The sequence below is a fragment of the Antechinus flavipes genome, chromosome 1, assembly GCF_016432865.1.
Source record: "Antechinus flavipes isolate AdamAnt ecotype Samford, QLD, Australia chromosome 1, AdamAnt_v2, whole genome shotgun sequence".
NCBI classification, from domain to species: domain Eukaryota; kingdom Metazoa; phylum Chordata; class Mammalia; order Dasyuromorphia; family Dasyuridae; genus Antechinus; species Antechinus flavipes.
In genome coordinates this window covers 16003494-16016117 of record NC_067398.1, presented here as the reverse complement: position 1 = coordinate 16016117, position 12624 = coordinate 16003494, and the positions used below count along the sequence as shown (strand labels likewise).

The following is a 12624-nucleotide window of genomic DNA, read 5'->3' as shown; positions in this document are numbered from 1 at the left end:
GAAGTAAAAAAAAGCAATCTTGATCTCAGACAAAATCAAAGCAAAAATAGACCTAATTAAGAGGTAAGGAAGCAAACTACATCTTGCTAAAAGGTACTATAGACAATGAAGCAATATCAATGCTAAACATAGCCACATGTGGTATAGAATCCAAATTCTTAAAGGGGAAGTTAAGTGAATTACAGGTAGGAATAGGGAGCAAAACAATACTAATGATGAGGGGACTTTAACTGTTCCTTCTCAGAACTTGATAAAGCCAACCAAAAAATAAAAGAGAAACTAGGGAGGTAAAGAGAATATTAAGCACTACAAGCGAATTAGAAGAACATGAATAGTCTCTATTTGTCAGATCTGTGGGAAGGGGAAAAATTCATGATCAAACAAGAGGTAGACAATATTACAAAATGAGAATACATAAATTTGATTATATTAAATTAAAAAGCTTTTGTGAAAACAAAATCAATGCAACCAAAATTATAAGGAAAGCAGAAAGCTGGGAAATCATTTTTACAGCAAGGGTCTCTGATAAAGGTCTCATTTCTCAAATATATAGAGAACTGAGTTAAATTTATAAGAATAAAAGCCATTCTTCTCAAATGATAAATGGTCCAAGGATACGAACAGGTAATTTTTCAGATGATGAAAACAAAGCTGTTTATAGGCATATGAAGAAGTGCTCGAAATCAATTTTGATTACAGAAATGCAAATTAAATCTGAGATACCATCTCAAATCTGTCAGATTGGCCAATGTGACAAAAAAGGAAAGTGATAAATGTTGGAGAGGATGTGGGAAAATTGGGACACTAATCCACTATTATTGGAGTTTCAAACTGATCCAACCATTCTGGAGAACAGTTTGGAATTATGCCCAAAGGGCAACCAACCTGTAATTTTGACCAAGTAATACCCACTACTAGGTATGTATCCCAAATAGATCATAAAAAGATCATGTCAAAATATTATAAACTTAAGACATGATAGTCAAACACTAAAGATATGTAGAAAGAGTCCCTACCTTTAAGGAATTACAATCTAATGTTAAAAATAGAAAGCAAATAAATATATACAAACAATTTATATACAGGATAAGTAGGAAATAATTACTGAGAGGGCACTAAAATTGAGAGATTGATAAAGGCTTCTTGTAGTTGAAATTTTAGCTGAGATTTGAAGGGAATCAGGGAGGCCTAGAAGGAGAATATTTCAGGCAATCATTAAGTGGACTAGTATTAAGGGAGAAGTCATAAGGATCCAACACAGAGCTTTGCATGGCATTTATAATTTGGAGGGCATGATTTGGATGAAAATCTCTCAAAGGAGACAGAGAAGAGTGATCAAATAGGAAGAAAACCAAGAAAATGGGGTGTCCCTAAAACCCAGAGAGAAGAGAAGTTTAAGGAGTGTTAAAGGCTGCAGAAGGGTCAAGGACAATGAGGATTGAAAAAAAGTGATTGGATTTGGTAGTTACCCTGGGAGACAGCTGTGAATAATTTAACTTTGAATAAGGAGGAAAGAATCTGGATTGAATGGAGTTAAGAGATTGAAAAGAGAGAATGTGGAGATCATAAAGTAGATGGCCTTCTCAAGGAAGGTTACAATTCATGACCAAACATTTTACTGCTGAGTACCTTGGTCTTTATGTTTTATTAGTGTCATCTAAAATTGTATTGCTTCTTTGGCTTCCACATCACACATTGTATTAAGCTTGCTGCTACTCAAAAGTCTTTTTTTTTTTTTTAAATAAACTCAGAGCTAATTTTGTCTGTCCTATCTAGTGCAGATTACTTTTTGAATCAAAGTATAGAATGTTACATTTTCTCCCTAGCAATACTTTATTTTGTTAGACTAAGCGCTTCATTTTAGCCTATTAAGATTTTTGTTTTTGGCTCCTAACTCTAGGTTCCAGAAAAAGAGTCTGTTGTTGTTTTTTTCAGCTTCTTATCTGTAAATTTAATAGCAAACAACCTCTGTATGAGAGCAGTTATTAATAAATAATGCTGCGAATAAAACAGAATCCAAGAACAAAGCCTTTTGGTATTTTAATAGAAATCTACCAGATTTCTATTAATAGATTAACTTGTAATTTTTCATCCTGCCATTCAACTATTTATGAGTCCATCTAATTACACTTTAATTTAGTTTGCATTTCACTATTTTCCATAAAAATAGGTAAATTTTGCTGGAAATCTTGACCAGTCAAGATACATTATTTCTATGTAACTTTAGAGATCTAGTTAGGAAGGAAAGAAGAATTTATATAGAAGCTATTTTTTTTTAAATTTTTTAAAATGTCATTTGATCATCACAACAGCCCTGAAAAACAGGTGCTATTATTCTCCATTTTATAGTTGGGGAAACTATGGCAGACAAATTAAATGACTTTCCCAGTGTCACCTAGCTAGTAAGTGTCAGGTTAGATTTGAACTCAGGTCTTCATCACTGCAAGCCCAACATTGTGGCATCTAAGCTAATCTTCTATGACAGAGTTGAAAATGCCAAAACTTGTACTTAATAAAATCATCACTTTACTTAAAAAAATTTACAAAATACCAGCTTGGCTTTTTGGTCTTGGCTGAAGTTAGATCACAACACCCAGTGTGTGGAATCTACTGTTTAGAAAACATTTGTCAGCCCTTCTGTTCTTGTAGATTACACAGAAATCATCAGTGTCATTGAGGGATTAGAATGTCAGATTCTCTCAGTCATCCATGGTGTAATTTGTGGAAACCAAGATATGGATTTATGGCTAGATGGTCGTATCATCTATCACTTTACCTAGCTTGGGATCTCTATTGAAGAAAACTGGGCGTTTCAGTTTCATTTTTAGCTTTAGTTATTGAATACATCTTCATTCAACACAACAGATAGTAGCCTTAAAAATGTAGCAAACAAATGTCTGTAACTTAGTATTTCTTTATACTCTTCTCTGTGAAAAGTGGTAAAGTTAATTTTATTATTTTTTTTTTGGCAAAATTATAGATGAAGAAATGAATAAATGGACTTCATATAGCTTCTGGGCTTTAATTTTTTTGCTAAAAGACTTCCATTACATTGAAAGTACATATCCATTAACTTTAGTCTTATTCTTATTCCTGCCCATAACAATTACTTTTACAATAGGAAATGCATATTGCCGATATGTTCTTTAAGTATGGCAAAATATTACATGTAATCAGTTCTATTTCATCTTTTTTTGTTTTTTTTTTCCCCAGGTTTCTATTGCAATCTGTTTTATTTTAATGTTTGGAAATCGCACATATTTGTCATCTTATTTTGCCTCCTCTTTGATAATAACATGGGTAAGTATTTGCTTAGCTAATATAATTTTCACCCATTAAAAAAAGAGTATTTTTGACCAGACCTTAAGAGATTAATGGAGAATACAGATTCTTTTTTCATTAATAAATCAGGAATTTCTCCCCAAAAGTGTATCTCTTTCCTTTCCTTGACCAAGCCAGATTAAAAAAAAAAAAACTATCTTGTTAAGGTACCAATATTAAGATACTTTATTAAGCTACTATAATATTAGTTAACTATATTACTTACTCTTCAGGATGTGGCCATTATGCAAAATATTTGAGAACTCTGCTTTTGAAATTAGATTTTTGAAAAAGCCATTTAGAGAATGAGTAAAGTGAGTGATTAAGTTAATTAATGATATCTTGGTCAAAAATGGAAAGTTACTGTTTTAGAAAGTATAGAGTATTAGAAAGAGAGCTGAATTTGGAACCTGAGAAACTGAAATTTAAATCTTGCCCTTGTGAATAAGTCACAGGACTTTAGATCTGTTTTCATCATGTGTAGTATGGGTCAGAGTTATAGCCTCCTCTAAAACATTATGAGGATCAGAGAAGATAATTGTATTATATGTTACACACTTTTTAGCCCTTATAGGTGCAGAAATGTCTTATTTCTTTGAATGGCTTTGAAGGCAAGGTCAAATATGTTTGATTAATGGCATTATCACTTGAATAACAATACATATTTTATGTACAAATTCTGCTGTGATAATCATTTCTACTTTTTAAGTGTGCAAAGGTCCCCTCTAACATATAGTATTTTGGGTTTTCACATGGTCCATGGGTATGGTGTGGAATGATCTATTTCCTTATCCCCACTGCCTTTTAGCTTCCCAGGAGATGCCATTAATTTCTCATCTGCTTTGTTGCATTTCAAGGTGGAGCTCCCCGACTACCTCATTTGCCACCTCACTTTGATGGAGTGACCTTCTAGGAGAAGGCCCAGAGCTCCTTTCTACTGAAAGACAAGCTGATTGATTGGCTACAATTTTATGTTGAGTAGTTATGGAACTGCCCCTCAAAATAAAATTCTTGTCAGTTGCATCCAATTCATGGTCACAGAGTTTTGGTTGGTTTTTTCCCCATAGCAGATTTATCATGGATAGTATCTAAAGAAGTTAGAACTGAAGGAGTTGTTACTGGAGAATAATAAACTGTAGAGATGGGAAGATCACCCTGCAATATGTTTTCATTGTTCAGTCATGTCTGACTTTCTATGGCCCCGTTTGGGGTTTTCTTAGCAAAGATACTGAAGTGCTTTGCCATTTCCTTCTCCAGTTCATTTTTAGATTGGAAATTGTGGCAAACAGGATTAAGTGGATTGTCCAGGTTAAATGGGTAAGAAGTGTCTGAGTCATTCAGGAACATAGGTTTCCTGATTCCAGGCACTCTTTCCATTGCACCACCTATGAATAAATTACATTCACTGCTTAAAATTTTCCATTTTTCTTTTATGTAATTTTCTTTCTCTAGGCTATCATGAAAAAAAGAAATAAAATCCAAAAATTGCAGTCATCTGAGTGTACTTTTTGGGTAAGATTTAATAAATTTTAATATCTGTTTAAATTGAATAATTGCTCTAAATGTAGTTGATTAGGCAATACCATACTTTGAAGAAAAAATAACTTAGATTACAGAATACCTCCTATAGATAAATAATTTCAATTAATTTTTCCATTCATTGCTTTACATAATTTGTTTCCTCATGTCACTTTCTATTCTGGTTTTTTTTTTTTTTTTTTTTTTTTTTTTTTTGGTATCCCATCCCTCTGTCTTGAACACTTATACTGCTTTTCCATAGCTTCTTGCTTTTTTTCCCTTTTATCCACTTCACTTAATTTCTTTTGTTTTCATGCTATCCTTTGGATTCTGTTCTAACTTTTCTCTCTTTTCATTTTATTCAGTGTGCTAGATTATGTCTCTTGTATATATCGTCTTCTCTTTGCTCTGTCTTATCACAGTAGCTTAACTCCAGTCTTTCATCTTCTTTTCCCTACTAAAAATGGCCAAATATTTGTCTGCATTTATCCACTTTGCTAATGTGTATATCTTTGATAGTCAAAATAAGCATGTTAATACAGAAATTATTAGTACTGCCAAGATAGATTTTTGTCAAGCCTATACCATTACTGAATTAATAGTTAGGTTCTTGAAGAATATCATAATTGTCCAGATATATTGCTAGATACAAGAATATAACTAGGATCTTAAAATAATTAGGATCTTAAAAGTAGAAGGAACCATAGAGGTCACATTCCCTCACTTCAATGCAGTGATGCTTGAGCAGTGCCTTAAGTGTTTGCCATTTGTGAAGCAGCCTGCTCCATTTTTGGACAGCTCTTTTATTATAAGAGTCTTCTATATGTTCATTAGAAATCTGCTTCCCTATGACTTCCATTCCTTGGTCCTTGATGGCATCTCCTCCCCATGCTGACCATTTAAATATGTGAAAGAGCTTGTATTGTTACCTTCATCTGATATGCAAGGCAGGTTTTTTGGTGAATAATAGGCTTGGGCCTCCCGTGGGTCTTAGAGTCACAGAGCACTGACTTGGAGTGAAAATGCAGACTTGGAAGAAAAGAGCAGTGGAATCAAGGGAGAGCTCCCCATTGTAGAGTAGTCCTACCTTTGGGGTACTGGGCAACTCTTGTCATGTTTGGGCATTTGTAGCGTGTATGTGTCCCTGGAAAGCCTTGGGTCTGAGCCGTGCAAGCTGTCTGAGGTTGAAGCCCCTTTGTGTCCAGAGGCTCTCAGATCCTGATTCACCTGGTTCACCATGGTAGGTTGGCAGGGACTGGGTCTGCAGCTGGAAGTGAGCTACCATTGTGAGGTAAGGGTTGGACTTGTGATCTAGGTGTGAGCCAAGCCCCACAGAAGTACTGTAGCTTTGCCAGCAAAAAACAGAGTACTTGGTGTTGTTTCTTTATCCATATTTTAAGAACCGTAAGAGAAGACATTAACCTTTCAGATGAAGTCCATGACCCTTTATAATGTATTTCACAGAGGTGCTTTTATTATTAACAGATTTGCAGGGGCTTCCCTAGATTGAGTAGAACCTTTGAGGATGGAAACTAATTACTGGGGAGCTAATAGAAATTTAAATTATAGGTAAGTTATAGTTTTAGGGTAACTCCAGAACAAGCAAGATTTGGTTATACAGTAGTCTTTTGACAGTCTTTGACAAATGACTTCTGTCAACCTAGAGTCATCTTGATTTAGGAAGAGAGAGGATTGATAAAAGTATTTAGAATAGGCTAGAGTGAGAACTTTGGCTTGAAAGGTGATTCATTAGAAAATTCACAGGGTTACAGGTTTTCAGAATTGGAAGTTACCTCAAAGTTCATCTAGTCTAGGCTATATCCAAATTAGAAGCCTCTCTAAAACATTCCTGATCAAGTAATAATCCAGCTTGCATATGGAAATCTCCAAGAGAATATAATTATTGATATTTATATCCCATGTGTTAGTTTTAGAATATTTATTTCTCCTGTTCATTTCTGGACCTAATTTATTGTAATAATACTAGTGCTATGCTACCACTATTACTATTACTGGTGCTGCTCTTTACATCTAGTGTCTAATATTTATATAATACCAGAGGTTTGCAGAAGCACTTTACAAATATTGTCTCACTGATCTTCACTATAATCCCAGGAGGCAGATGCTATTATTAGCCTCATTTTAACGGTAATTGCAGAAGCTGATGCCAACAGAAGGCAAGTGACTTTTGCAGGATCACATGGTGTAGAAGATCTAGGGCCAGATTTGAACCCAGGGATTTCTGACCCAAGGTCCAAGACTCCATTGTAGTAACTGCCTCTTTTCATACAAATGTTCTGTAGATGAGTTGGCAGGTATTGCTTTTCTCTTGGCCACTTCTCTGGGATAGTTATAAGGTCCAAGATTCTTGACCTAGTTTTTCTAATATTTCATTCCAAGTTGACATTAGGTCTTTTAGCTATCATGTCATACTGAGAGTTTGCAAACTCTCTAAAATTCCATGTCTGTTTTACATGAACTCTGCAGTAACACCTCCCTTAGCTTGTAGTTATGCAGTTTTCTTTCTCCCAAATGAAAAAGTTCTGTACATATTACTTCCTTTTGTGCAATCTGGCCAAGTTAGCTTTCTTATTTTTCCTCATATATAATACTTTGCCACCTCCCTGTTTTTTTCCTGGCCTCCCCTATATCCTAGAATGAATCCTCTCCTATATCTTAAAATCTTTAGTTTCCTTCAAGGATTGGTTCAGATGTGTCACCTTCTGCATGGTCTATGCTGACCCAGTCAACACGCTGCTAGTGCCTGACCTCCTACATCATGTTGGATTCAGTTTTGATGTTTCATGCAAAGACTGTGAGCTCTTAGAGGGCAGTTAGCATTTTTGTTTTTGTATTTCCAGGAACCAGCTTAGGATTTGGCCTGTGGTTAGTACTTAAGGAATTTGTTTATTAATAGATTTAGATTCTGACTTAGTGGATTTGCTAGAGCTTGTTGTAACTTTTTGTTTCCTTCTTTTGGCCTCTAGAATGTTAATATATTACATTTTTGTTATTTGCAAATTTGACAAGCATGCCTTCTGTGTTTTCATAAAATCAAATTAGATAATATATATAAAATAAAAAAGTAGTAAAATGGCCTACTTTTGCAATCCAGAACTTTAAGCAAATTCCCGGTTTGCCATATCGAGAAATGCCCTTTATATGCATTTAGAATGACTATACTTTTCATTTGTAAAAAAGATAAATTACCTTTTTTTGATATGGATAATTTTTAGTATCTGACATTTATCTTTTATTTTGTAGATAATTCAGTGTTTTCTTTGGTGGAGTGGAACAATCATTTTGAAAGTGACATTATCTCAACTCTTTGCTGTTTCAGATCATGTATGTGCTTTCTTTTAATTAGCATATAAAAGCATTATTTCATAGTAATTCTTCCAGTATTTCTTCTGTCCTCTGACACTGTAGCCCTCATCACCCCATACTTGGACAGCATATTGCAATATGGTGCTTCTGTATCCTCATTCTAATCTGCTCCCCCTTTAACCATCTAAGCGATTTTCTTAGAGTGAAGGTCCAGTACCCCAACCCACAGTTGAATAAATTCCAGTGGTACCCTGTTGTCTCCAAAATCAAATATAAAATTTTTGGCTTGATGTTCAAAGCCATTGATGGCTTTGATGACCCAGCTCCCCTTCTACCTTTGCAGGCTTCTTACACCTTACTCTCTTACACATATTCTTCTTTCTAGTAACACCAGCCATTAGTTTAGTAAACTAAAAACACTCCACCTCTCTGCTCCACTCTTCCTACCTGTCCTGAATTCCTAGAAAGCTCTCTCTCCTCCTCTCCACTTGTCTTCCTTTAAGTTCCAATTAAAATACTTCCTTTTAGTGGAAGCCTTCCCTAATCCCTTTCAAATCTGGTGTCTTTCCTTTGTTAATTATTTCATATTTGTCTTGTACAGAGCTTTATTTGTACATACTTACTTATTTGTAATTTTCCCCCACACGATTGTAAGCAACTATCTTGCCTCTTTTTATATTCTTGGTGCTTAGATCAGTCCCTGGCACATGTTTATTGATTGATTGTTGTATTTTATTTTAATCATGCCAGATTCAACTTAGTGACCTCATAACTGCCAGAATTTTAAGATACACAGATTTTGATACTTTAATGTATACTTGTGCTCCTGAATTTGACTTTATGGAAAAAGAGGTAAGAATTTTTTTTCCTCAGTTTTCCTTCTTTAGAAGGATTATAGGCATTAAAAAAAAAAAAAAACTTATTCTTTGATCTTAGACCCTCAAGAATGTGTAGATTTATGGTTTTTGCCTTAGTGACTGTATACGTTTTACTCATTGGGAGGGAAAACTTGTAGGAATTATGCCTAATTTGAAAGGAAGCCAGTCTGAATGAGTTAAAAATCATATTTATTGAAGATATCTTTTAAAGAAATTCAATTTTGTTTCAAATCATACATATTTGGAATTCTAACATTAATAACAAAGTATTTATTAGAAAATATATTGTTAGCTGTTATGATGAATAGTATAACTCAATTCAAGTAGAATTCTGTAATGAAATAGATACTGTTCATCTTGAAATAAACCTCATTTTAAGTGTTTTATATTTTTAAAATAGATTTTTATTTTTATTTTTTTTTGTTTTTACAAATTTGAATTTTTCTTTTCTTTCTTTCTTCAAGTGTGCTGTTAAACAGATCTTGTATTTTAGAATCATGAAATTATAGTATTTGAGAAGTGGCTAATAGGTCATCTTTTTTTTACCCACAAACGTGTATTATTTCTCAAGTACATCCTTTATGAATAATACTATTTGGGGGACAGCTAGTTGGCACCAGTCCTGAAGTCGGGAGGACCTGAGTTCAAATCTGATCTCAGACACTTAAAACACTTCCTAGTTGTGTGTCCCTGGTTAAGTCACTTAACCCCAATTGCCTCAGCAAAAAAAAAAAAAATACTATTTGGGCATTGGGTGAGTTGCAAAGTGGAAATGAAAGCGAGGTCTTTGCTCTCACGCAGTATATTGCCATTTTATGGTCTAGGAAACCAAAGCCTAGACCAGTGACAAATTTGCTTTACAATATGTGATAAAACAAAACAAGAACCCAGGTTTTTTTAATTTAACAGGATAAAAAAATATTTAATAAATTACATATCAGAATACAAGTTTTAAAGACTACTTACTTATAATTTTTTTCAGCAATTCTTTACTATTATAGCTGAAGGTTCCGTGATTTCATTATCTTAAATAGTTCCCCATATTCTTCCAAGACTTCTAGTCCATCCCATTACCTATTAGTTGAATCCTAATGAGATGTTTGAGTACATAGTGTTGAGGTAAGCTGACCAGGGTCACACAACTAAGTGTCAGAAGTAGGATTTACACTCATTCTAATTCACTTCAGTCTCTGAGGTCTTTCATTTTTATACATTGTGTTGTCTCTTAAACTCTAGGTCTTACTAACTTTTAGGATCATTGGATCTTAGATGTAGAGCTGTAAGGAACCTTAGAGATGAACACTTGAGCAGGCTAATATTTTAGCCCAAGATTTATGAGTATTAGTATAACAGACAGAGAATTGAGGAGTAATTCAGCATTAGCATTCTCATGCTCTAGCATTAGATTTGGTAGAATATTTCTAATATTCCTGTTTTTTTAAATAACAGTTGGACTAGTTAAATCATTCTGTTATAGCCAAGGAGACAATGAAATTTCTAATCCTTATATGTCATAGCCTTTTTTCTTACAGGAATTTTTATTATGGTATTCACTAATCAAACTCCCCTTCCCCCCTTGTCCCACATGGTTTTCTATAGGGAATAAAACCAAATTCATAGACTTTCTAAAATTATTTGTTGTATTTCAGACTCCACTGAGGTACACAAAGACATTATTGCTTCCAGTTGTTGCTTTGATTTCTTATTTAATCTTTAGAAAGGTAGGTTTTGTTTTCCAATTTATACCCTTGCTATCCTGCTAAATATATTCACTATAATGATAGAAAACTATTATTAGGTTAGAAATAAATGAATGAACTTTTTTGGTTAAAAACAATGATTATTTACTTTTTTAAAAAAACCTTATACCCACACACAACTTAATTAAAAAGTACACTTTATCTTTTTTTCTGGTAAATTTATTTATTTTTAATATGCATTACTTTATGAATCATTTTGGGAGAGAAAAATCAAAACAAAAGAGAAAAATTATGGGAGAGAAAAACAGAAAAAAGAAATGAACATAGTATGTATTGATTTACATTCAGTCTCCTTAGTTGTTTTTCTGGGTGCAGATGACATTTTCTTGCCAAAATATATTGGGATTATTTTGGATCACTGATCCACTGAGAAGATCTAAGTTTTTCATAATTGATCATTGCACATCCTTCCTGTTATTGTAGTACATTTTATCTTAACAAAAACCTAATATCTACCAAGTATAAACCACAGCCACAGAGATTTCTTTTTAATGTTAAACCATTAACATTAAACATTAACAGTTTAGAACTAATGTTTTTTGTCTTTTCCTTTTCTTATTACACATGCTCACTATTACAACAACAGAAGAGAATCTATTGAAAATAACATGAGATTCAGTTGACAATTTTCTGCCTTATTAAAAGGTTTTCAGAAAGCCCAGTAAACACTGGTGAGATAAGATTGATGTTTTTTATACCTGTGTGAAAATTAATGTAGGTTAATAACATTTCTCTACCATATGGTTTTTTGAGCAGTAACCTCTGTAGAATAATACTAAAGATCACTTCCATGTTTCAGGGATTTGTTGTTTTCCAGGTTTCACATTTAAATGCTTTCAGGATGATTTAATTTGATCACACCTCTTGCCAAGCTTTTAGGTATACTTGTTTTTTTTTTTTTTTTCTTTCTAACACTTCTTGATTTATTAGGCAATATTAATTATTATAATATTTACCATCATCATTTACTAATGAGTTTGTATTCTTAAAGGTATTACCATTAGTTGCCATATTCTGTTGGGCAAAAAAAAAATCTATTCATTCTAAAATTATAGCTATTATTCAGCTGCATTACTTTTTAAAATATCTCTTTGTACAAGAGGGAAGCAATGCAAAAATGCTTCCTAATTTTTATATTCTGAAGTGGTAGAACTTTCCATATCTTTTCAAGATATATCTGGGTAGGTCCCATTCTTAGAAAACATAAAACCTCTTACATTGGAAACCAGGTTTTAATATAGCTATCCCCGTTGGAATATGAAAAGAGGACTCTGTCCTACCTGGTTAACTGAAGAAGAGTGCGCTTCTTCTAACCACAAGTATATCCATAGAGCTGGAGTCATTCATGTTTTAGTATAAACCTTCAGTCTTAAGTACATTCCCCATAGGAAGATGCCTTTGTTTTTAGAATATTTCTTCAGCCTTTCAGGAGAGACATTTAAGTTCTTTCAACTTGTCTGACTCCTGCTGTTAAAAATGTTGAAGTTAGGACTCTTTGGCTTGGTTCTGTATATTTATCACAAGAACTTTAGGTTTGCTTTTGTGTCCCCCTTGGAGAAGGTCAAGGAAATAAATGTTCAGTAATTGAAAAAATTAGAATTTTTACAGAAGTAAAAGGTGTAAGACAAAAAGTGAAATGTTACTTGCTAGAAATTCTTAAATGATCTTCACTTAACTTATTTTCATGATTTCAAAATAGTCTGTTTTGTGATCATGGGCCATCATTAGTGGTCCTGAAGATTTCTTTGCATGTCAAATTCTCAGCACCCTGAGAGAATCGAGGGAGAATCACCATCTATGTAGCGAGACATGAGGGAGCC

General features: G+C 33.6%; 1 protein-coding gene across 1 annotated transcript in view; it reads left to right on the top strand.

Annotated features, from left to right (window-relative positions):
* LOC127550461 (probable C-mannosyltransferase DPY19L2) overlaps positions 1-12624 on the top strand; it is a 144249-nt gene that overhangs the window by 92152 nt on the left and 39473 nt on the right. The window contains exons 11-15 of the mRNA XM_051979448.1: positions 3214-3300; positions 4774-4833; positions 8104-8184; positions 8917-9018; positions 10694-10765. Coding sequence (XP_051835408.1) covers positions 3214-3300; positions 4774-4833; positions 8104-8184; positions 8917-9018; positions 10694-10765 — 402 coding nt within the window. The remainder of the gene's footprint in view (positions 1-3213; positions 3301-4773; positions 4834-8103; positions 8185-8916; positions 9019-10693; positions 10766-12624) is intronic.